The 25,872-nt window shown below is 54.4% G+C and overlaps 1 protein-coding gene across 7 annotated transcripts in view; it reads right to left on the bottom strand.

Moving 5' to 3' along the window:
- CLIP2 (CAP-Gly domain containing linker protein 2) overlaps positions 1–25,872 on the bottom strand; it is a 70,300-nt gene that overhangs the window by 16,446 nt on the left and 27,982 nt on the right. For 5 of the 7 annotated variants that reach the window (XR_004967383.1, XM_036308028.1, XM_036308026.1 and 2 more), the window contains exons 3-9: positions 20,024–20,574; positions 13,267–13,391; positions 11,615–11,828; positions 10,702–10,899; positions 8,900–9,003; positions 6,844–6,904; positions 923–1,027 (exon numbers count right to left, since the gene is read on the bottom strand). Coding sequence is in view for 6 of the 7 variants with exons in the window: in XM_036308028.1 (XP_036163921.1) it covers positions 923–1,027; positions 6,844–6,904; positions 8,900–9,003; positions 10,702–10,899; positions 11,615–11,828; positions 13,267–13,391; positions 20,024–20,574 (1,358 nt within the window). In the remaining variant the exon portion in view is untranslated. The remainder of the gene's footprint in view (positions 1–922; positions 1,028–6,843; positions 6,905–8,899; positions 9,004–10,701; positions 10,900–11,614; positions 11,829–13,266; positions 13,392–20,023; positions 20,575–25,872) is intronic. The other 2 variants (XM_036308025.1, XM_036308027.1) reach the window with 2 other exon arrangements.

Below are 25,872 nucleotides of genomic sequence, written 5' to 3'. Positions count from 1 at the left end.
CTGGGTGTGAAGGGCTGCAGCCTATTAACTGTGACTGGGTCAGTTTCTGCCAGTAGCCTCTGTGCACACGCGTGTGTACTGCACAAGCACACGGTCACCGGGCAACGCTTAGTGCAGTGCCCTCTGTGTCCCCCGGTACCCCCGCATGCACACACTCCCTGGTGCTGAGGCCAACATGCAGAGACTGACCGCTGCTCACCCACACTCCATGCTGTTTACGCCCCAATCACTGCTCGCTGGCTGTTAGCGCCGTTGCCAGGAGAACGGTGGCTGCACTGTCCCCTGGGCTGGGCCAGCCAGCTGTTTGGATGTGTGTACCTGCACGGGGGCCAGTCCCGGGACATGCATGGGCTGTGGAGGGGCCAGCTAGGCCTGGAGTCTAGACTTGGAACCAGGCCCTGGGACTTGGGGGGAACCACTCCCAAACAGAGCTTTCCCTAACCTAGGAACACCCCCTCCTCCCCCAGCCCCAGGTCCTTCAGGGGGCCCCTCTTAGCACCATATTTAAGACCTTCCAGACTAGAGAAACTGGATCTAAAGTCCCCCAACCTCCACCTTCCCAGCTGGGAGAAGGGAGGCATGGATAGGTTGTCTCCATGACTGCCCGCAGAAGGCAGACCTGTCCCAAGAGACCCCTGATTTCTGAACCTGACCGAGCCTTGTCATGGCAATGCATGGGAGGGAGGGCGCGGAGGGTCTCACAGGACATTCCCGGCCAATGGGACCGGCTGGGGAGCAAAGTCCCAGAGAGCTAAGCCCCCTCCTCCCCAATAGACATCCGTGTCACCACTTCCCTCCTAGAAAGGGCACAAAAGGGAAGAAACAATGAGGACAGCAGCCAAGGACAGAGAAAATAATCAAACAGGGGAGCCCCGGGGCGCCAGGGGCCGGCGCTGGTGGGCGGAGGCGGCAGGCGTGTTACCCTGTTGTCGGCTAATTCTCGGAGCAGGCGCTCGGCCTGCGCCTTCTCCAGCAGCAGGCTCTGCTCCAGCTCCCCAATGCGCGCGTGCTCCAGCTGTGTCTGGGTCTGGTCCACCCGTGGGTGGGAGGGAGGGGCAGGGCAGAGGGCACAGGGAAAGGAAGCCGGAGGAAGAGAGAGGGAAAGAGAGAGAGAGAGGCCGTGTCATCTACCATGAACAAGACAGGAAAACAGGTCGAGGAGAGGAGGTGGCTGAGGGAAAGAGAGGTCTGGTGAGGTGGGCCTGCCTCCTGCCCTGTGTCCTGGCTGGGTTTCTTTAAGGGCACCCTGGGTCCCTTCTGTCACCTCCAGGTGGCCCTCCCCTTTGCAGCTCTGGGGAGGAGTGCCAGCCTTCTCCCCTTCCCCACGGGGACTCTGCGGGCTGTTTTTCAGGCCAGGCCCAGGGTCCTGCACACAGGCCACCAGGATGGAAGAACAGTAAATGACCCCAGGATTCCTGGCCCTCAGGCCTGTGCTGAAGGTGGATGAACCAAATGAATGGAAGGTTTTCAAAACTATACCCACACCATCATGGTTCTCCCAGCCTGGCCTCCCTGGTGGAGGCTGAGCTGTGCCTCCCACTGCCCAGCCCCAAGCCCGGCCTGTGGTGGCCACCCGCCCCCCCGCCACTCCCCCATCCCCCCCACCCCGGGCCCTGCAGAGACAGCCAGTCTCCCGAAAGCACAAGGGCATTTCTGTCCCAGCTTCACAACTCCCACTTCACACACTAACAAAGCCCGGCATTCTTCGGGCATCTGGGCTGGCATTTGGGTTCCCATAGCAGATCGGTGAGCACCCAGACTAGCATGGAGACCAGTTCACGGTAGGGAGAGGCATGGTCCTCCTTACCCTCCCGCCTGTCCCCTCCTCGTCCAGGAGAAACAAAGTTAAAGCAAGTCCGCGGGGGCAGTTCTGAAGAAGCAGGTTCACCAACGTGCACATATTTGTAAGAAGAATACACACCCGACACCGGCAGGGCTGAGGGCAGCTGGGTAAGCTGGTACCTCCCGTTCCTGAAATACGTCTGCAATTCATCAAGAACTACTGAGACGTTCATGTCCGGTGGCCTGTGACCTTATATATTTCTGAGTTTTCCTAAATGAACTAAAAAGGTTCCCTCTTTCTCTCTCAAGAGGGCAGCAGGCTGCAATGCTAACAAGCAGCTACGCTCAGTCTCTTCCAGAAAATCACAGGCTGACGATGGTGCCTCATCCCAGCCTCGCAGGCCATCACCCTGCCCCCTTCTCCCCAATGGTGGGCACAGCAGCACTGCCCGAGACCCAGGCTAGACGGAGCATGACCATAAATGCCCTACTGGTGGCCCCACAGGCAAGGAAAAGCCCCGAGCCTTACAATTTAAGGGCAATTTCATTTGGTGTGTCCCTGCCACCCCCCCAAGGGGACTCTTCTCCATCACCTTCAGAACATCTAGCCTCCTGGTCCATGGACCGGGGTCTTTGTGGGGGCACAGGGGAGCTCAGTGGAATTGCTCTGGTGCTCAGTTAATTAAGGTAAATTCGATGTAGGAGCTTGAGGGGCAGCCTCAGAGGCTAGATTTTAGGTGGGGTGGACGGTTTGGCCTCCCATTCTGCTCCAGGGCACTGCCCAGGGCCTGTGGGGGGCCACCACACTCCTGTTTCAGACACTGTCAGGGCCCCTGGAGTTAATGTTCTGAAAGCCACTATCAAGGCCGTCTCCCCAGCCTGCGGGAGAGGTCACTACAGGCAGAAAAAGCCTCAGGCTCAGAATCGCACTTCGGGCAGCACAAGGTCCAGACTCAGGCCGCTGGACCCAGGACTGGCGCCTTTCCCGGACCAGCTGGACTCAGAGGGGAGGCAGGGTTTCCACCAGCAACGGGAGCAGTGACAGACTCCTGAGTCCTGTCCTGGAGCTCAGTCCAGCCTGAAGGGCCTGCGGCTCATTTCCTTCTCCTCACATGGACCGTGTCACCCCATCCAAAGCACACAGCCACGCCTGGCACATTGTTATTATTAATTAAATGGGGAAGGAGTTTCCCCAACTGCACAAGGGGCTCCTGAAGGTCATGGGCACATGTCACTCCTCTAGATGTCCCTTCAGGCCTCGCACCAAATCCTCCTCAACCAATAGCTGATTCTGCGTTCATAAAACTGGCTCTTTCTGTTACATGAAAATGAATAAAAACACTGAGGGGCTATTTAATTAACAAAAAATAACCTGAACCTTGGTGTCAGGGAGTGGCACAGGTTTCTATGATGCAACAGGGCAACACCCCTGTGGGGACCACAAAACACATCCCAGCCTGTGACCCGGGATTCCCTCCTGGAGAAGCACTGGCCATGCCCCTGCTCTGCTCTGGCTTCGGGGACATAAACGGAAAAAAGACAGACAGGGTCCCCACCCCCAAGGGGCTCACACTCTAGGGAGGGGTGCAAACAATAAATGATCAGGGAAGATAACTTCAGGCTGTGGCTCGAAATAGGGACAGAGCACCGGGTGGCGGGCAAGTGGGATGGAGGTAAAGGAGGAGGCTGCGGAAGCTCTCCAAGAGGCCTCCTCAAGGTGAGACCTGCAGGGGAAGCAGGACCCAGGCAGGGGTGGAGGAGTGAGTGTTTCCGGCAGAGGAACCAGCACGTGCAGAAGCTCAGAGGCAGACAGAGCGTGGGGTGTTCCAGAAGCAGAGGAGCCCCTGTGCCTGGAGCAGAGGTGCTCGGGGCGGGATCCCCAGGGTCTTCCGGGCCATTCTCCAGAGCCTGGCTTTTATCTAGGGTGGTGGCACGGATGTGTGAGCAGAAAACGGACAGGATCTGATTTACGTTTTTAAAAGATTTGGTCATATGATGTCTGCAGTTTGCTTCAAAATAACATGGGAGGGGGATAGGGGAGTGTGGCTGGAACGAGTGACTATGAGGTGAAAATCGTTGAATGTGTAAAAGAGGGTTCAAAATTTTCCAATGTTAAAAATTAAAAAGATATTTTTAAAAAGGCTACGTGGCTTCAGTGTGAAGAACGGACAGCTGAGGAATAAGAGCAGAAACAGAGCAGCCAGCTGGCTGTGCAGCTGTCCGAGGCAGGGCGCTGTGGCTGACCCAGGAAGGTGGACGTGGGGATGAAGATCATTTTGGCGGCAAGGTCAAAAGGATGTCAGATGAGAGATGAGGGAAAGAGAAGGTTCAAGGTGAATTTGAGCTGTGGGGCCTGAGCATCTGTGTGGATTGTGGGCCAGTTGTGAGATGAGAACGGTAGGGGGTGGTGTGAGGGAGAGACAGGAACAAACAGATCTGTTTGGGACATGTCACATGTGGGCTCCTGTACTGGACTGAATAGCATCCCCCAAATTTCATACCCACCTGGAACCTCAGAACATGACCTTGTTTGGAATAGGTTCTTTGCACATGTAATTAGTTAAGATGAGGTCAGACTAGATTAAGGTGGGCCTGAAATCCAATGACTGTCCTTGTAAGAAGGTCACGTGAAGAGACACGGGAACACACAGGAAGGAAGGCCATGCGATGAGGGAGGCAGGGAGGCAGCTACAAGCAACCCACCAGAGCTGGGAGGGAGGCATGGAGCATTCTCCCTGAGGCCTCCAAAAGGAATGACCCTGCCCACACCTTGATTTCAGACTTCTGGCCTCCAGAATTGTCAAAGAATAAATTAGTGTTGTTTTAAGCCACCGAGTTATAGTAATTTTTTTTATTTTACTGCAGCCCCAGGAAAGTGCTACAGGGGCCTGTCACCTACCTGTCCAGGTGGCACGCCAGTGCAGGGCTCAGGGAAGACCCGGGGAATCATGGGCTTATTAAGGACATTTAATGTCACAGACTGGAAGCTCTCAGGGAGAGCGTAGACCAAGAGGCAAGTGGGCCCGGACTGAGCCCTTGGACAGGCCAACATCGGGGTCAGGAAGGAGGCTGTGAGGGTGGAATGAGGCGCCTCCTGTGGTTGGGGGAGCAAGGTCAGGGGGAGGACAAGCAGAGAGATGGGGTGATATAGCTGGAAGGTGTTATGAGTTTTATTTTTGACTTTTAAGATGAGTGGGGATGAATGGAACTTTGGGACAATTTGCCTTTTGGTTACCATGAATATGGTCACAATAAAAACAGCAGCAACAGGACTCTACTGCCTTTGGACTGAATTAGCTGTCAGTCATTGTCTGTCCCACCCCCTGCCTCTCCCAGCCAAGAACAATTGGATCTGGGATGGAAGCTGATCTAAAGTCAGATAGCTCATTGGCTATCCTGAGATCAATCAGATTCTCTTGAGAGGACAGCTAGTAGCTAGTGGATGCTGGAGCCTGAGTGGGGCCAGGAGGCTGGGTGGGTGGTGGGGAGAGGGAACAGATGTACCAAGGGACATGGAGACACGGGAGAGAGACAGACAGACACGAAGCCTGACCACATGTTATGAGAAGAAGGAAATCCCTGGGTGGGAGAGAACGGGCTTGGATCCTAATGCTGTTTCTTGTTCCAGTTCCCTGAACTGCCTGTGGGATTTCCCTGTAGGCTTTTCCCCATTGACTGGAGTTGGCAGGAGGGGGTCTCTGTTCTTCTCACCTACAGGCACTTTTCCCAGAAGCCCACCCCAAGCCCTGCAGGAGATAGCCATCCAATGGGAAAGCCAGCCAAACAACCCCATGACCTGCCCCCTTGGCTAAGAGGGGAACATCCATGAGAACCCCCTGACGCTGGCCTGGGCTCCTACGCCATGTTGTGCCCTGACATCCATCCTTTAAGCTTGAGAAGGAAAACCTGCCCCAACAGGGGCAGCTGGCAGTGACCCTGTGCAGATCATACATGTCCCTCCCCAGCGGGAGTCATCTAGGGGACAGGACAACCATTCGCATGCTTTTGCGGTGCTTCGGAACTTACAAGGATATTACTACAGCTCTTTTACAAAATCAAAAACTGCAACTTCCAATCTGAGCTCAGAATGATCTAGTGCAGTGATTCCCAAAGTGTGACCCTACAGCCGCACCTGGGAGCTCGTTAGAACTCTCAGGTTCCACCCAGACCAGCTGAATGAGGCTGGGGCCAGCCTTCTGTAGCTGAACAAGCCACCCAGGTGATGAATCCTCAAGTTTGAGAATCACTGACCTAGTTCGACCTCTTCATTTTACAGTAGAGCAAACAGGCTCAAGAAGGGAAGAGGCTGCCCAAGGCCAGTTGGGGCAGCTCAGCATGTGGGGAGGGACTGAACGCACTGTGGTATCTGCATGGTTTCGTGAGGAGGGCCGGGATGGGGAGGGTGGGGTGCTTACTAATTGATGTGAACACCCCCGTCCCTCAGCTTAGAAAGGGTGGGCTGGATTGAAGAGTGCAAGGTCCACTGTGTCTAGACCACTTGTCCAGGCATTATAACAAGGAGGTGCTATAATGGCCATCCTTTCCGGCTGAGCTCAGAAGTCAGGAGTCCTGGCCCCCGGTCCCAGGGGCTACTGACTTGCTCTATTACTGGGTGAGTCCATTTGCCTTTCTGAGTCTGTTTTTCCATCTATAATTTCTGTGACTCAACAACAAGCTAATTTTAGCCAAAATTTTACCTGGAATCTAAGATGAACTAAGGGCCCAGGGTCCACCTTTAGGGCCATTACCCAACAAGGCAGGGACTGGGGAGTCCAGCCAATACGTCCTCAGGCCTGTGGATGCCTTGATGGCCAAGACAAGAAGCATGGCCCCTCAGGCTCCGGGAGCTGAGCCATTCCCACCTGTGACATCTGAGTCTCTCATGACCAACCCCTCCCCACTCTCCCAGAGTATGACCTTTGGCCCTTCTTCATTTCTCCCTCAAAACCCCCATGGCCCCTCCGAGGGGACCCGGAAGTGCTGCCTGGACCGCATGGCCATTTGCCCACAAGGGCTGGGCCTGGGGTGCCGAGCAAGCCAGGCGGTGCCTGTGACTGTTACCTCCAGGTCTCCCTTGGTGATGGACTCCTCCTCCACGCGGAACTGCAGGTCCTCCACCTTCCTGCGGGGGGAGAAGGAGCTGAGCGGGCTTTGCCCAGACAGGTGGGCTTCCCCAAGTCAGCAACGGCAGAGAGATGAGGCCACAGATGGCCCAGAGTCCGAGGTCAGACCACACAGAAGGTGCTGTCCCCGTCTAGGGGACACCTGCCCAGAGCCACACGGCTGATGGGGCAGAATCTCCTGCAAACCTCCAGCCTCCCAGCTTCCCGGCCTGTGCTCCACGCAGAGACCACCGACTTCTCTAAAATGGGAGTGCTCAATGCCACATCCTTCCTCCCAGGGTGGCTGTGGGAATAAATGAACACAGAGTGATGCTAGTGGCCACTCCGTTTTCACCACTGCAGGGGACGGACACGGCCACACAGAATAGTGGAGGGCGGGGGGTGCAGTGGGGGGAGGCAGGGAAGGAGGGTAGGCTTTTCCCTGCTGACCCACACTCATTCACAGGCCTCAAAACTGGGGGCTACAGTCCCAATCCCCACTGCTCCCTGATGTGGAGGGCACCACCCGCGGGGAGACACATTCACCCACCCGTGTGCCAAGACGCCACAGGGGAGACACAGGCACATTACAGCTCACAAAGCGGCTCTTGGGCTTCTGACAGCTCCCAGCATACAGATGAGGAAAACTGAGGCCCAGAAAGGGCAAGGGACCCGCCCAAGCGCATCCAGGGCAATGCTGGGTCCTGTACCCAGGCCCTTCCTGAACACAAATCCCACAATGTCTTAAAGATCTGCTTTTGTTTTTAGGCAAGCAGGCGTGTTGCCATGGGAACCAGATGTGTGGACCCTGACAAGCATCTCTGGCAGATTTAAGTAAGCCCTCCCCTCCCCAGTCAGATGGTACAGCCTGTGCAGCACATGCCTGGCTGAAAGTCCCAAAACAGACCCATGGTGGGGGGCTGCCTACTACACGGGGAAGGGAAGGAAGCCACAGAAATCTGTGTCAGCCAGGAGACAGAGAAGCTCCTGGGCCAAGGGAAACCCTGTCCCCCATGTGACCCAGGACCAAGCCAGGCCAGGGTACCCACAGAAAGGGAACCACAGCCCCACTAGCCACCGAACCTGGGCAGAAAGAACCAGCGAATGATGAACAGGCTGGTGGCCTGGGACAAGTCCCTTTCCTACCCTGAGCCTCAGTTTCTCACGAGTGACATGAATTAACACCTGCCTAGGCTAATAGTGAGGTTGAGACAGTGCAGGTACAGCACTCAGCATGGGGCTGACACCAGGTGCAAGGCGTTTCAAGCATCCCTTTGCTGCTGCTTCTCTAAGCCTCAGTTTCTTGACATGTGAAATGGGAACAGAGCTTCTGGACAGGAGCTATGAGCTCCATGCACAGAACCTGCCCCAGAGGGGCACTCCGCGGACCTGAGCTGGTTCAAGGGGTGAGAGCACTGGCTCTTCCTCATGGTGCATATCTCCCTCAGGCAGTGATGGCGAACCTTTTGAGCTCGGCGTGTCAGCATTTTGAAAAACCCTAACTTAACTCTGATGCCGTGTCACATATAGAAATTTTTTGATATTTGCAACCATAGTAAAACAAAGACTTATATTTTTGATATTTATTTTATATATTTAAATGCCATTTAACAAAGAAAAATCAACCAAAAAAATGAGTTCGCGTGTCATAGGTTCGCCATCACTGCCCTAGGGGCACGGGCCACCCCCTCCACGGGGCATTCTCCTCATGACAGGCTTCCTGAGCCGTGTGTGGCAGGAACAGTGAACCCACACAGGTGGGAAGGACAGTGTCCCCATGTGTTCAGCACATGCTGGGAGCTTTACTGGAATTATCATGTAAGTGCCCCCAACAGCTTGTAGATATGGGGATCACCAGCCCACATTACAGATGAGATGACTGAGGCCCACAGAGCTCATGTCACTAGTCCAGGGGATGCAGCCTGTAAGTGGTGGAAGCCGGATTTGGACCTGGGTCATCCTACAGAGGCTCAGAGAAAATGTGCTCCCAGGACCAGGGCAGGGGCAGCACATACCTCCTCTCCTCCTCCAGCTGGTTGGACAGGTCTACCTTCTCCTTCCGCACGCTCTCCACCAGCAGCCGGGCCCGCTGCAGCTTCTCCTCTGCTTCTGCAACATACTGGGCCCCCAGCAAGGACAGAACAGGGTCAGCCTCCTTCTGGGGACCGGGGGCCAAGTGGGGGAGGGGTGGGAGGTAGCAGGGGTGGGTGCAAGGAGTCAGGCCTGGAACCCTAGCCACCCCTACTCCCCTGCCAGCCTTAGGTGAGCTTGGACTGTGGGCCTGATGTGAGGGGTGGGCCTGATGTGATGGGTAGGCCCAGCTGCGGCCTCACCCAGTGGGAACCTCAAGTCCACCTGCCCCCATATCTAGCACCCCAATATCTGCCACCTCCCCCAACTCCCAAGGACCTAAAACACATTGTCTTGAGAAGGCCCCTGCCACAGCACACATAAGCTTGGCCTTATTTTTTATTTTTATTTATTTTTTTTTAAGTTTTTTTTTTTTTAATGTGAAGGAAGCCTATTTTTTATTTTATTTTTTTAAATATATTTTATTGATTTTTTACAGAGAGGGAGGGAGAGGGATAGAGAGTTAGAAACATCGATGAGAGAGAAACATCGATCAGCTGCCTCCTGCACACCTCCTACTGGGGATGTGTCCACAACCAAGGTACATGCCCTTGACCGGAATTGAACCTGGGACCTTTCAGTCAGCAGGCCGACGCTCTATCCACTGAGCCAAACCGGTCAGGGCTGGCCTTATTTTTTAAATATATTTTTATTGATTTCAGAGAGGAAGGGAGAGGGAGAGAGAAACATCAAAGATGAGAGAGAATCATTGATTGGCTGCCTCCTGCACGCTGCCCCCTATAGGGGATTGAGCTTGCAACCTGGGCAAATGCCCTTGGCCAGAATCGAACCCGGGACCCTTCAGTCTGCAGGCCAATGCTCTATCCACTGAGTCAAACTGGCTAGGTCTGAACTTGGCCTTATTAATTCCAGCACCCAAGAGAGGGGTGAGCTGGCCCCAAATGGGGGCAGTGGCCCAGGAGGGGGCTCTCACGCAGGTGACAAACATCAGGGAAGAGTAGACATGCGACAGCAGATGACTCAAGGCTGTCTGCAGGGGATTACTTCCCTGAAGCCCAACCCACGAATCTGCTGGAAAGTTCAATCTGAAACGAGGACAGGTGTACACAGAAAATGTGTGCACGAGAGTTATTTTGAAAAAGTGAGAAACTGGAAACAATTTAAACAATAGCAGGGGACTGGCCACGTCAGCAAGGACGCAGCCTGTGACAGCGACAACGCAGCTAGCTGTTCAGATGGGGAAGAATGTTCCATGACCGAGGAAAGGCTCGTACTGAGGAGGTAGGAAAAAGCAGGGGACAGTTTATTTCCAGGTTCTTTTTTCTAACTTTCTTTTTTTAAAGATGTTGTTACTTATTTTAAGAGCGAGAGGAAGGGAGAGAGAGATAGAAACATTGATGAGAGAGAATATCAACACTGATCGGCTGCCTCCTGCACAACCCCTGCTGGGGATCAAGCCTGCCACCCAGGCATGTGCCCTGACGGGGAATCGAACCGTGACCTCTCAGTGCACGGGTGCACACTCAACTCCTGAGCCTCACCGACCGGACTCTATCCAGCTTCTGAAAGCATGTGAACCTATCCACTGGAAGGACTTCCACCAGTTGGAGGAGGAGTCTTCTCTGCACATCCATCGTCTGCACTCTGAGTGTGAGTGACCTGTGAGCCTGGCCTGGGGAGGCTGCTGGTGCCCCTCTGGGTGCCCACTGCCCGCCTGCCCACCCACCTGCTCATGCTGCGCCTTGAGCAGGGCGATCTCCTTCTCCACCTCGCAGATGTGGCTCGTGGCCTTGGCCACCTCAGCCCGCTCCAGGTCCCGTTCAGCCAGCAGCTGCTCAATGTGCTGCTGCTTCTCCTTCAGTGCCTCTTGCAAGGCAGTCGTGCCGGAGATCTTGCGGGCGTAGCGTGAAGAGGTCTCCGTGAGCTGCAGGAGGGCATGGGTGCAGGCAGAAGCATATTATTTCAGATTCAGGAAACTCCCCCCTCCCAGGAGAGTCACAGCTGGGGCTCTGCCTCTGGGAGGCTCCCTCCCGGGCCACCTTCTCCTGGGTCAGGAGGAACCTGTCATCCTAGAACAGCGGTTCTCAACCTGTGGGTCGCGACCCCTTTGGTGGTCAAACAACCCTTTCACAGGGGTCGCCTAAGACCATCCTGCATATCAGATATTTACATTATGATTCATAACAGTAGCAACATGACAGTTATGAAGTCGCAACGAAAATAATTTTATGGTTGGGTCACAACATGAGGAACTGTATTTAAAGGGCCAGAAGGTTGAGAACCACTGCCCTAGACTGAGCTTGGCTAGAAGCTCTCTGCCCAGAAGGGCAGCCTCACCTTTTCCCCTCATCCAGGGTGCCTGTGGCAACCTTTTCGAAACCCGCACCTGTATGACCTGCCCTGCATCTGTATGACCCTCAACTCCCAGGAAAGGCTCAGGCTACTGACAAATCAGTAATATAAAAATAACAATAATGTAAATGGATCAATTTTCCTCGTTAAAAGATATGTGCTTTCATCTCTCCTCGAAAACTCCAGTCTGAGGATGCCTGGCGCTAGTGCAAGTCAGGGGCACCTGGATCCCTCTGTCCTCAATCCCCACACATACATCAGGACACCCCTCCCAGCCCCACCCTCACCAGGCCACTGCGGCTGGGCCGGCCCCCCACAGAGGAAGCCACAGAGCTGACGGAGCTGATGGAGGAGCTGCTGGGACTGTGGGTCAGCGCTGACACACCCATGGCCATTCGCTTGGTCTTCTTGGCTTTGGCTGGGCTGGTGGACGGGAAGCCGATGCGGATCACCTTGTGGATGGGCGCGAAGAGACCAAACTTGGGTGGGCACTGGAAGTACCTGGGGAAGCAAGAGAGACCCATGCTGGCATCATGGCCGCATAGCCTGCAGCTTCACCTGCCTCCCCACCTCCTCAGAGCCCAGTAGAGAGGCTCATCCTTATGGTACAATCACCCATATCCCAAGACCAGTAGAAGAGACTCCCAGAAAGGGATTAGAGTAAGTAGGGCCTGAGATTCCTGGGGTGGGGTGTCCTGGTGTATGTATGGGGGTTGGGAACAGCTGTTGGGCATATCTGGGGGGAGGCAGGCGAATAACAATTACTGAGCACATGCTCTGCCCCAGTCCCTTTTCATGAATGCTCATTTTAAGCCCCCAACCACTCCACTATTGTCTACATTTCACAGATGAAGAGACAGGTTCAGAGAGGTTCAGTAACTTGCTCACAGTCACACAGCTGGTCAAGTGGCAATGCTGGGACTGGAACCTCTAGCCTGCTGGGCTCCAAAACCGACTATGCTTGGCTCCATTCAGAGGCCACCAGGCATATCTGCAGCCCCACTCTCATGGTTCACCCCAGACCCAAGGAACCCCATCAGCTCTCTGCCATGGAACTCCCTGAATAGAGAAGCAAAAGTGTGTGTGTGTTGGGGGTGGGGGTGGGGGGTTGCCACCCAACCTGCCCCTGAGGTCAGAAAGCAGGAGTAAGTTGAGAGAAATATCGGTCTTGAAAACAGGAAGGCAAAGTGTTGTTATGGAAACTCTGGGTGATCTCTTGAAATCTCTCCGGTCAAGGAGTCTACACGGGACCAGGCGAGCTAGTTCTGTCCAGTTTCTGACTCACTTTTAAACGACCACCCCGCCCCTCCTCTTCCTGCATTAAGGTCTTTGCTCGGGCTGTCCCCCAGCCTAGCATAGCTTCCTTCTCAGGGCTGCCACAGACTCATCTGGGCCACAGAAGCTAATCCAGGCATAGCCAACGCAGGAACACAGGCCATCTAGCCCAAGCCCACATCCCTGACACTGCTCACCCATCATATCACCCAACCCCATCCCCAATGATTGAGGCACAGTCTTAGATCCTCTTGACCCTGCATTCCCACAGTCAGTTCCCTTTAACTGGAGATGGCATGGAGCATAGAACCAGTTGTGACCCCACCCTTGCCTGCAGAGCTCACTGTCTGATTTCCTGTGTTGCCCAGAGAAATCCCAGGGAGGCAGGGACCACTGCCTCTCCTAGCATTTGCCCGACTCTGTGTGACCTTGAGCAATGACCTTTCTGGCCTCCATTCCCTCATCTGTAAAATGGGGATGATAGCTCCACTATCTGCCCCGCACACTGCTGTGACAGGATGGAGGCAGCATCTGTACTGTGGTGTCTGGCACAGCCACCCACACACTCAACACTGGCTTCCTCAGCTGCCCCATCCTTGTCCCCTGCACCCACCCCAGGCAAAGACAAGCCCCCTCCCACACTCCTGGGGGAAGCCCGCCGTACCTGGTGCCCGCCACCGCCCCATCGTTCTTCCCAAGGGGCTCGTCCAGCTCCACGCCACACCACTCGCCCTTGGCAAAGTCCGTCTCCCCCACATAACGCACCACGCCAGTCTTTGTCCCGCCAACCTGTTGGCACACGGAGAGACTCAGGGCTAGAGCAGACAGTGGGCACAGGCAGAGGTGGTGCAGGGACCCAGGTGCCAGGCTCACCCCACACCTCCTTTCCAATGTGCAGGAGAGAGGAGAGCTGGGGTGAGGAGGGATACGGCTATACCCAGTACTTCTCAGGGCTGCCCCTGGCAAGAGCTGTGAGACGGACAGGTAGGCCTGCATTCAGACTCTGCAGTGTGAGCTTGAGCACGCTACCGAACCTCTGAGCTTCAGCGTCTTTATCTGTGAAAAGGGAGTTTGTGAGGGCTAAGCGCTGTGTGTGCAGTACATACTAGAGTCTCAATACATCTTATCCTTTAAAATGGATGTTTCAAATGGCGGTTGCCAGGGGCTGGCAGGAAGAGGGAAACGAAGAGTTGTAGCTTAAGGAACAGTTTCAGGTTTGCATGATGAACAAAATCTGTAGATCTGTTGCACGACAGCGTCAATGTACTTAACATACTGAACTGTACACTTCAAATGGTTAAGAAGGTGCATTTTCTTTTTTAAAAAATATATTTTATTGATTTTTTTACAGAGAGGAAGGGAGAGGGATAGAGAGTTAGAAACATCAATGAGAGAGAAACATCGGTCAGCTGCCTCCTGCACATCCCGCAGTGGGGATGTGCCCGCAACCAAGGTACATGCCCTTGACTGGAATCGAACCTGGGACCCTCAAGCCCGCAGGCCGATGCTCTATCCACTGAGCAAAACCGGTCAGGGCAGGTACATTTTCTTATGTGTATTTTACCACAGTCAAAAAAATTCACAGGATAGAGTACTAAGTGAGACTATTACTGTAAAAATAGTTATTTAAAAAATTAAAGTTATTTATACATAAAGAGTCAGATACTTCTAAAGCTGCCCTGAAAGTTTCTCTACTTCTCCCCAGAAGCAAAACTGTAACTCTTTAAGCTGAACTGCTTGATATTTTACCTCCATATTTCTAACTGGCATGCTTATGTTGCTACTTTGTGCCTTTTCAATTTTGGGTGCCATTCACTGACTTCCCATCAAGGAAGGGAGGTGCAAGATGCCCATCACCGCTGCTTCACACCTACTTCTGGGCTTGCCACCCTGTAGGGATGTTGATCGATCTGGGTTTACAGAGCTATGACCAAGCAAGCAGTACTCAGGGCCCCTCTCCCCTGGGGTGGGAGTCTGGCTAGAGCACTAACAAGCCTGCCCCCGCCCCAGCGAGGTGCTGCTGCAACCTTAGTCCTCAGCTGCCTCCGGAGCGGAATCCTCTGTCCCTTTCTGTCTTTAACAGGATGAAACCAGACAGGTATCCTCAGAGATGGGAGCAGAGCGGAAAGAGTGGGACAGTCTCCAGAGGGGACGGGTCTGGTGCCTGAGCCCCGCCCAGGCCACCACAACCTGGGGAAGCTCACCTCCCTGAAGCCCCAGAGATTCTGCAGCGGCTCCCTCACGTGTGTGCCAGGCCTGCCCTCCAGTGATGAGAACTGCCCCTTCTCCATTTACTATTTTTTGAAAAGTAAGATATTTAAATAGATTTTATTGATTTTTTACAGAGACAAAGGGAGAGGGATAGAGAGTTGAAACATCGATGAGAGAGAAACATCGATCAGCTGCTGGGGATGTGCCCGCAACCAAGGTCCATGCCCTGGACCGGAATCGAACCTGGGACCCTTCAGTCTGCAGGTCAACGCTCTAACCACTGAGCAAAACCGGCTAGGGCTCTATTTACTGTTTTTATTATGCTGCCCAGGATCAAACTGCTGTCAGGGGCAGAGCTGAGCTCACACCCAGGCTTGTACAACCCCTAAGCCTACCTTCCCACTTTGCCACCTCGACATCCCCTGCTGGGTGTTTGACCTAGGAGTTGTGGGGGCAGGACTGGTAGAGAGAGAACCTCATTCTTCATCTCTCAGGACCCTGTTCCCGTACCTAATCGGGCCAGTTGCCAAGGGGACCCTGGAGGGACACAGCCCTGTGGAGAACCGACCGGCCCAGTGGGGGAGCGTCGCTGGTCAGACTGCCTGGTGGGCTGGTACACTCCGGTTACCTGCATGCTAGGCTGGCCTCGGCTGTGAGCTTTAAGATGTACTGGGAGCCTGGCCAGTGTTGCTCAGTGGTTGAGTGCCGACCCATGAACCAGGAGGTCATGGTTCGATTCCCGGTCAGGGAATATGCCCAGGTTGTGGACTTGATCCCCAGTGTGGGGCATGCAGGAGGCAGCGATCAATGAGTCCCTTTCAGCATTGATGTTTCTATTTCTCTCACCCTCTCCCTTCCTCTCGGAAATCAATAAAAACATTATAAAAAATATGTGCTGGGCGAGGGTAGCAGGTGGTTCTCTGGAAAGGTCCCACCCTTCTCGGGTTGCCTCTGCGCCCACTGCGTGAAGGAACGTGAAGGGACGGAGCCTTCACCTACACGGAGCGGCTCCACTCAGATCCCGCTTCGAGGACGGCCTGGCTGCCCTGCTTCGAGCCCCTCGGGACTGGCCCTTGTTGCAGGCCCCCCTCACCTGAGCTGAGGCCTCTGCTGGGGCAGCCACACCAAGTGACGGAAAGGTGGACACCTGGCTCAACACGGGTGCTGTGATGGACAGTCTCTCTCTAGAGCTCCCGGGCTGGCCAAGCTCTATCCCCCTGCGTGCAGTCTGACTTCTCCTTCTGCCCAGTCTCCCATAGATGCTGAAATCCTTCAACATCTGCACCGCAAGCCCAGCTCAGCAGCTACTCCTGGAGAGCCCGACCTGTCACGGCAGCCTTTCTGCCACTGACGTCCTTGGGGGTCAGAGAGCTCTCCCACCACCTCGCATCTGTCTCCACGTCTTTGGCCCAGGGTGACTCCTGGAGCCACAAGCAGCCAGCCAGGCCTCTTCCTTCCTGAGACAACGTTCTCTGTTCCTTGCTAATTATGCCCCACAGTGTCAATGGTAGATGACCAAGACATTTCTGCTCCCCCACCCAGGCTGCTGGGCACACAGAAGGTGGGGGACACAGGGGACGTTCCTGGGCTGGTAGGTAGAAGCCCAGAGTCCCCATCTCAGCCTTGCCCATGCCCTGCTGTGTGACTCTGAGCAAGTACTTGCCCTCTCTGGGCCTCACTGTCCTCACTCAAACAACAATCAGGGCCTGGTGGTTTCTGCCCCAGCAGGCCTCTCTCTGAGTCAGGATCGGCTCTCATTGGTCAATGACCCGCAGGTGGGGTTGTCTTCCCAATCCCTCCTGTCACCAGGTCTCAACCTGCCCCCTCGGTTCCTGCTGCTCTGCATTTCCAACCTGGAATGTCTTTTGTCTTCAACAACCTCAATCCTAAACTGGTGGTTGTGTGGCTGGTCCCTGCGTCTGCCACACCAGCCATGCTGCCTCTGAAACCGACTTCCCTAAAACCCATGCAGACAGACCACCTCCTGGGCTACGGCAGGGGCAGAGGGTGGGAAAGCCAGGCAGGACAGCCAGGCTCTGGGCCCAGCTCGGCTGCTTCCACTGTAGGTGCTGTGGGAAACGCGGGCCTCTCAGTCTGTGAAATGGGCGACTGTGAGAACAAGAGGTGATCCAGAAACCCAATGCACAGCTCCAAACAGCATCTGAAAATCGGGTCAGACAGGCATGTAACACAACTTCCAGTATTTAGGTGACACTATTCGGGGAAGGGGAGGCATGTTTCTCTTGTGGTCTCCAGGTCTCCCTCTCACCCTCCAGAGGTTCCTCCAGGGACCAGGGCCTCTCAGGGCTGAAGAGGAAATCGATGGTGGGTGTAAAGTTTTCGGCACAGGATTCCATTCACAGCAAGCGCTTGACCAATAGAAGCCAAGGACATTCAGGCCATCGTGAGCCACTGTGTGCCCTCAGGGAGCCTCCCTGATCTCTGAGCACTTCACTGCACCCAGGACCCCCTGGCCGAGGAGAATGCCTACCCATCATGGAATTTAAAAAAAAGTTTTGATTGATTTTCAGAGAGAAGGGAGGAGAGAGAAATAGAAACATCAATGATGAGAGAGAATCATTGATCGGCTGCCTCCTGCACACCCTCTACTGGGGATGGAGCCATAATCGGAGCATGTGCCCTGATTGGGAATCGAACCGTGACTTCCTGGTTTATGGGTCAACACTCAACCACTGAGCCACACTGGACAGGCCCAACACGGACTTTAATGCTGAGAATAGCTAACACTTCACAGAGGTTACACAGAGCCACGCAAGACAGATGAACTATTATCCCCATTTTACAGTAGAAGAAACTGAGGCAGAGAGGATAAATAACTTGCCCATGATTACTTATCTAGTACACAAACCTTATGGGGTAGTGTTGAGGCCCAAATGAAACCAGGATCCAGGGGTATCTTTAAAGGGCAGCACAACTTAGTAAGCACAAATACCATTACTTATGTTCAAAAATAAGGAACACAGCTCACACCTTTGACCCAGGTCAGAAGCGGACTTGTGGTTGGTGAAGCTAACAGCTCAGGCAACAGGGACCCTCACCTGCATTGGCCTCTTCCAAGGCCCGGACAATGCATTCATGGGAATCACATGATTTACAAAATTTTCAAAAGCAGTTTTTCATATAGTTTTTCCTAGAGTCCCTCATCCTCAAATTGTGTAAGGTCAGGCCTCTATAGTCACCCATGTCTGGGATATAATTTTTAAGGGTGGGACAGGGACCAGAAGGAGAGGTGTCAGGTGTTCACAGCAGGTCCAGGGGAGAAAAGCAAGGTCCAGGGTCAGCAAGCCAGCTGGGTCCTGGCAGTGCTGGACCAGCCAGGAGGACTAACCCAAGGGCAGCTGCAGGCGAGGGTGGGGTGGGGGGCAGGTGAGGCCCAATCCTTGTGGTAGAAACAACCCCCTCATTCAGATTCCTCTCCCCCACCAGAATGCAAGGGCATCCGGGCAGGCACAGCTGATGAGTGAATAAAGGGATGAATGGCCCATCAGCTCCTGGCTGTGAGTCCGGGGCAGGCTGTTTCCCAGGCTGAGCCCAGTTTCCTCATCTGTAAAACGGGGGGATAACCCCTATCTCGTAAGGCAGAGGGGAGGACCCACAGGAACAAGGTACAGAAAGTGCTGGGCAGGTGCTCAGCATGGGGCACACCCCCCAGAAAGCATGTCTCAAAGAGAGGGCTCAGCCCACTTGTGGCTGGGAAGTCAATGGGGCGTCTGCTGCTACTGCTGCCAGCTCTGATGAAGGCCTTAGGTTTCAATGGGGAAATGGGTATAAATATTTCCTCTCGTCCCCCCAACCCAAATGTGCTTCCCAGAAGCCTCCAGGAGAAACCACGGCCCTGTGCGAGGTCTCTGGAGTGGGGAGGGAGTATCCCAGGCAGTGATAACTTGTTGGGATCCCCACATTGGGACTCCAGAGCCCGCCAAACCCTTCCCCGCTCAGCCTTAGAGCTCCGGCCATGTGCTCCCCACCCTGAGGTGGGAAACCCCTCCACTCGCCCCCACCTGACCTGAGCACAGGAACAGCTCCCTCCACCAACTGATACCTTTCCTTGACTCCTCAGACCCCAGGCCTGCCTGACACCCTTCAGGTAATTTTTTTTAGAAATGATCTCTTCTTTATTGCTACATTCATATAAAAAGTTTGATATATTTTGGGCTGGTAAAAGAAAGCCATTGTATATATAAAGAAAGTTGTAGGAAGTTAAAAAATATATGCCTTTAGTGTTTGGAAAAGCAGTTATGAATTGCTCCTTGGGTTTACGTATCCAGGCGATTGCAATTCTGGGTTTGGAACTCTTGGAAGTACTCTGGGATGGTGTCATTGCAGCGATACTTAAGGTTGGACCAGATGCTGTTTGCTTGGGAGAAGCAGAAGATGCTGAGCCGGCCTCCTCGCGTGGTGTTATTCTCACCTACCCAAAACCATGGTTCTTGAAGGACAGGGTCAGCCCGGAGCCACCTGGGCCCTGGATTTGGCACAGCAGGTCTTGGCCCTATTCTGTGTGTCTTGCCACCCCCAGCTTAGGTCTGGCTCACAGCAGATGCCAGGAAAACACTCCCACATTCATACTACAGGATGAATCCAGACTCTGAAGGGCTTGAGGGCAACTGCCCCCTCTTACTCCTGCCCCAATAGCGGGAGTACCGGAGAAGAGGGACCCTGGCAGGCAGACTTGCCTAGAGAGCCCGTGGGCTCTTGTGACCCAATTCTCTCCTCCACCGCAACAGTGATTAATTACTCTCCATTACAGTTAATTAGGTGTCTGAACCAACCGCCGACCCTGGGCCAGGGGTCTTGAGCACTCTAGTCCCTGGCCGTTTCAGTATTGGCCTGGCACATCCATGATGGTGGCCCAGATCAATGGATACCATCAATAATAGCTAACATTATGGGGCACTTACTAAGTATAGGCACCATCTAAAGGCATTATACATATTAATGCATTTCAACTTATGAGGAAGGTACTATTACAATTCCCATTTTATAGATGGGAAGACTGAGGCCCAGAAAGGATAAGACACCTGCCCAGGGTCACGCAGCGACAGTCTGCAGAGCCCACTTAACCTGTCTCCCTGGTCCCTCTGTGTGGTTCTAACAAGGAGTGGGTGACCCAGCCGGGACCCCACCCCTGCCAGCCCCCTGGTTCCAGCTTGCCTAGTGGGGTGCAGCAGTGGGGGGAAGGGACTCACCAGCACACGGTCTCCCAAGCGCAGGTCCTTGTCACCCCGCTTCACAGAGCCACTGTCCGAGAGGTTGGAGCCCGACTCGTTGCCTGTCTTGACGGAGCTGTTGAGGACACTCTCCCGAAGCGGGATGACGCGGCTGGTCAGCGGGGGTGTGGCTGTGCCCGAGTGCAGCGACAGGTTCTGGGCGGTCAGCGACTCCACCGAGTGGGTGTCGCTGCCCGAGCCCTCAGCCGTGGGCTGCCGGGTGAGCTTGGAGGGCCGCGTGAAGATGCCCTGCAGGGCCGGGCACTCGAAGTAGCGCACGCCGCCCACAGCGCCATCATTCTTGCCCACGGGCTCGTCCAGCACCACACCGGCCCACTGGCCGGGTGCGAACTGTGTCTCGCCCAGGTACTGCACCACACCTGGCTTCACGCCATTCACCCATACCCGCTCGCCGACCTCAAAGTCCCCCACGAAGTCATCGCCCACCTCGGCTGCCTTCGGGCCAGGCTTCTCAGAGGCAGCGGGCACAGCCACAGAGGGTGCCGAGGCCTGCTTGTGCAGTGGGGAGCCTGGAGAGTGAGGAGAGAGGCAATGGTTAGGGCTGAGTGAGAGCTGGAAGGTGCCAGTGCTGGTTACCTGATGGGGAAACTGAGGCAGGTGTGGTTGGCAGTGTGGGTTTGGGCAGGTCTCATTCTTCATGGACCTTGTGCCCCAGCAAAAGGCCATTCCTTGACAGCTGGCCATAGCCACATGCTGGGAGCCGGTCCATCCTTGCTGTTTCAAGGGACCTGGCATATATGGCATACTGTTCTTAATATGTTTACTCACCTTCTTGGCACTATGTGTTTTAACCAAGGTCGCCTCTCTGAGAATCACTTTAACTATGAATAATCATGCTTAAGCTACATAATCTTTACTCCCTGGAATGGAGATAAGAAACGCCCTAACCTTTGTAATAGAAATTGACAGGATTAAAATCAACTGGGATAAATACGGATGTAACAAGACAATAAACAGCAGAACTTCGCTGGAGATCCTGGCTAGAGATCCTGGCTAGGCTGCTGATCAACTGAACGCTGTCTCTGTGTCATTCCTTCTTCGCCGACTCCATCCACACCTTTGGGGACCCCTGGACCTGCTGGGGTTGGACCCCGGCATCCACAGACATTTTGGGGCAAAGAAAGAGCCAGGAAAAATATCTTACTCCACCCCTAAACCTCCCCTCTCCTCCTCCTTCCCAAGTCTGAGCCTCAGGGTTGTGCAGACCAGAATAAGTGGGAGGGAGGAGGGCAGGAGGAGGAAGCAAGTGTGTAACCTCATTCCTAGGACTGACCGTGGGGTTCTCTGGCCTGAACTGGGCCCCCTAACCCAGTCCTCCTTGTAGGAAGGAGGACCCTGAGGCTGAGAGAGGCAAAGGCCTCGCCCAAGGCCACACAGCAGAAATGGGACTCAAACTCTGGGAGGGGCCTACCTCCCAGGAGGTAGGGAAGGGAAGCAACTTGCTCAAGGTCACTCAGGAAAGGACAAAGCTGAGCTGGCCCCACCGTGCTCTGAGTGTGTGTGGCTCCTGGGTCCTAGGCTCCTGGGAAGGTGGGAGCTCAGAAAGCTTTGCTGTTTGCACCTCAAGGTCCGGAGGCTGCCCCTCCTTCCTGCCGGACCACGCATCAAGCAGAGGAGAGCTCGTCCTTCTCTGTTCCAGAAGCGATGGGCTTGTGAAACGCAGATGGAGACGGGGCAAGCAGGTGTTTCTGACCCTGATGTTTCCATGGGCAGCCAGTGGAGGGGGCCCAGGGCAGCAGCTCCAACCTGAGTCCTCCTCTCATCCTAGGCCAAGGGCCCCGGGGCCCCGGCCTGGCTGGATGCTGTCTCAGGCTGGAAACCAACCCTTAAGGACAGAGCTTCCGGGACGAGGAAGCCACACAATTCCAAGGCAGGCCCAACACAGGAGGCCAAGCAGCAGGTCTCCCTCTGGCACTGGCAGCGGTGGTGGGAAAGCACGTGGCACCCAGGCCCCAGCAGCCAGGACGGGGTCCTGACAGGCGGGAAGGGACCGCCTCTCACCTGGGAGCTGGGCTCTGGGAGATCAACGAGCTTTAATGCTGAATTTGATCAACAACCACAGTCATCAGACCCACTGACGGATGCTCTGTGCATGGAGGCTGGCATGCGGCAGCCACCCAGCCCTCACAGCTAACCCTGCGAAGGGATTTTGTTGTCCCAGTTTTACAGCTGAGGACACGGGCCCAGAGGCGGCAGGTGCTTCATCTCAGCTCCCAAGCAGTAGGCAGCAGAGTCAAGCCCTGGCCAAAGGCCTCTGGCTCCTGGTGCAGGGCACTTGCAAATCATCTAAAAAACGTGCCCACAATGCCCAGCCCCAAACTACCATCACCCCAAACCATGGACTCCCCTGAATGGACCTATTTCCCAGAATCTGGCTAAACCCTAGGGCTCCCCACAATCAGGAAACAATCTCATCTCTTACTTCTTCATTTCTTGGGAGATGAGACGCCTGAGTGGGACCCTGGTTTGGGGCCCAAGGCTCTCTTCCACCACCGAGATCCCAGGAGGCGGAGGTCACAGTGGCTGAGGGGGCAGGTCCTGGAGCCCAGCAGTCCTGCTCTGGGACCCAGCTTCCCCCGCCCACCTGTGGCGCTCACCTGCACCTCTCTTCTGGGCTGTTGTGTGACGATAGGGACGGTGCCTGCCTGGTCCATACGAGTGCCCACAAGTGCTGGCTTTTGTTATTTCATGAGAATGACTTATACAAAAACTAAGGGGCTAGAAAAAAATTAAAAATCACAAAAGGCACAGGAGGCAGAAGAAGAGCTTCCAGGCAGGTTCTGATGATCTTGGGCAAGTGGCTCTAGCCCTGAGTAAAATAAGGGGGGCGGGAGGTGGGGGGTCCGAACCCTCTGAAATTGACATAAAACACCGAGTGCAAGTCAGCTGACACAGACCCCATCCTGCTGGTTCCTTGTGCCTGGGCCGAGCTCCTGGGAGTCCTCAATCTTGATTTAGGATTTAGGACAATCCTGTACCACAAAGAGCTTCTGCTGGGACCTAGGTCAGGCAGGCCCCTCCCTTAGGCAAAGCTGCTCTGAAAAGCAGGCAGAAGGGAAAGAAGCCCCCACCCCCTCCTAACACTGCCCAAGGGGCCGGTGGGCCCATCAACAATGAGGTGTGATGTGATCACCATTAAAGCAGCAACTAGCATTTATGAAGTGCCAGTGCATGCCCCAACAGGCTTTTAATATGTTGCATTCTTATCTTGCAGACAGGAAACAGAGGCTATGGGACTTGCCCCTGTTACCTAGGCAGGAATTGGGCCCTGCTGGTCTGGCCCAGAGCCCTCCCTCTCAATGACGCCCCAGGAGGCACACATGCCTAGCAGGTGTCAGTGTCGTCTCAGTATCCATTTCTACAACACTTCCCTGTGCCAAGGGCCTGCCTGATGTCTGTTACCGGAACTGAACGGTGGTGGTCCAGGTATGAGCCTTCTCTGCCTGTCCTTTGCTTACAGAGGAGAGTCCCAGGTCCCAGGGAACCCAGCTATTCTTGCTATTCTTGGCGAAAGGCTGCCTACTCAGCTGTCTTCCCACCCAGCTGTCCCGGCTCAGGCAGACCCTCAGGTAATATTTCTCCCCCACCCGCCCCTTCCAGGGGCCACAGGCCCAGGGACCAGTTGTTTCAACAGCTGCTAAAATCCAGGTCAAACCCTGGGGCAACCGCACTCTGGCATTTCGCTCCATTTTTCCTCTTTAGCAAACCCTCATCAAATCCCCCTCTCACACTGGGGAGCGTTCAGCAGCCTGAACGTGGGGAGGCATGGAAAACCCTTCCAGGGCCAAGAAAGAAGGAACTCTTACCTTTGGCAACAGCATGGAGGGACCTGGAGAGCACTGTGCTAAGTGAAATAAGCCAGCCAGAGGGAGACAAGTATCACATGGTCTCACTTTTATATGGGATCTAATGAACAAAATAAAACGACGAACAAAATAGAAACAGAAGCATGGATGCACGGAAGAGACTGACAGCTGTCAGAGGGGAGGGGGCTTAGACGGCTGGATAAAAGGCGAAGGGATTAAGAAAAAAAATTAAAAAAAAAAAATATATATATACACACACACACACACACACACACACACACACACACACACATACATACAGACAGACAACAGTGTGGTGATAGCCAGAAGGAAGGGGGGTGGGGAGGGTAGGTGGGCAAAGGGGGAGAAAGGAGACAGAAAGAGACTTTGCTTGGGGCGATGGGCACACAATGCAGAGTGCAGGTGATGTTATGCTGAGTTGTACACTTGAAACCTGTATGGTTTTATGAACCAATGTCACCCCAATAAATGCTTTTTAAAACTCACTAAAACAAACAAACAAACAAATAAAATAAAACATAATTTAAAAAAACAAAACCCTTTTAGAGTCCCCTTCCCTCCAGGGAGCCATTGTAACATGCTGGCTAGGCCTGGCCAAGCCCCTTCTCTTATCTGGGCCTCAGTTTCCCCGTGGGACAACTAAGAACTGGGTCAGAATAGCCAGGGACCTGGCCAGCACTGATATTCTATGGACCCCATCTCTCCTGGAGGAGCTGCTGTGAGTATTCCAGCTCTCGGACCTGGCTGCCCCCTCACGGCTCTGAGGCTCTGAGGCAGGCCCTGGAAGCTCCCTGAAGCCAGGATCTGGGTCCTGCTCCCTCCAGGTTCCTGCACAGAGCAGCAGGGGTCTCAGCAAACCCCCGAGGCAGCGAGAGACTTAAAGCTCACAGGAGCAGCTGATCCTTTCCTAGACGAGGGCATGAGGACATTTCTTTCAGGTTTCAAGTTCAAAGTAGAACTTGGATGGAAAGGGCTAATGGACACGGTGTGGAGTGACAGCAGCTGGTGGCCTGGTCCACAGTGGGTGGAGGCCCAGGTGAGAAGGCATCCTCCCCTCTTTCCACAAGGACTCAAGTCCCACCTGCCTGGGGAGGCAGGGACAGGTCCTTTCCACATCTGCCCATCTCAGCCGCTGAGGGTCAAGAGGTCAGTGCCCCTGACTTCAGAGCCAGGTACAGTATGTTTTGAAACTTCGCGTGGCACACCAGTGTGCTGCAAAACCCTGGTGAAAACCGCTATCCTAGAGGAAAGCTAAGAGCCCTCTTCTCTCTTCAGAAGCAAACTTCTATTCCCGTTTGGTCTTCCTGGGAGCTGCCTCCCCATCTCTCTCTCCCCCAACTGGCTCTCCAACAGAGCCCACCGTGGCATCAACACCCCGGCCCATGAAACAGCAGCTTCTCCTCCTATTGTCCTCCACTCGCCTTCCCAGCAATCAAGCTTTCCTTTCTATTTAAATGTTTATCGCAGAGGTCTTTCATATGCCACGGAAGAAAATTAGAAAACATAGGTTAGCGATTTTTAAAAAATTAAAGTACCAATAGTCCTATCATACAGACATAACACAGTCAACGCCTTGGTGTGTGTTTCTCTAGGCCTTATATGTACATGCATATGTACTGCATAGTTGAAAGCACAAGCGAGGCCATATATAGATATGACTGGGTCTCCTGCACTTGGAGAGGTGGGTGTTTTCCATCCGGCACCATCGAAGGAAGCGGCTCCATCCGCTGAGGAGACTCTGCTTCCCAGGCCCTCTCTGACCCTCAGCTCCCGACCCCTCCCCATGGACACTGCCGGAGGGAGGTCGACAGTGCCCCTTCCGGACCTGTGGTTGCTGTCCCTGCTGTCCACCCTCTCGGAAAGCTCCCTGTTTCTGTGACAGGACTGGGGGGCCTCTCTGCCTCTTCCACCCTGGTGGTCCTTCCCAACAGGGCAGCCTCTGTCCATTCCTCCTCCCACCTAATTCCAGCCAGTAGCTGC

This window comes from Myotis myotis, unplaced genomic scaffold, assembly GCF_014108235.1.
Source record: "Myotis myotis isolate mMyoMyo1 unplaced genomic scaffold, mMyoMyo1.p scaffold_m19_p_5, whole genome shotgun sequence".
NCBI classification, from domain to species: Eukaryota; Metazoa; Chordata; class Mammalia; order Chiroptera; family Vespertilionidae; genus Myotis; species Myotis myotis.
This window is presented reverse-complemented; position numbering and strand designations above follow the sequence as displayed.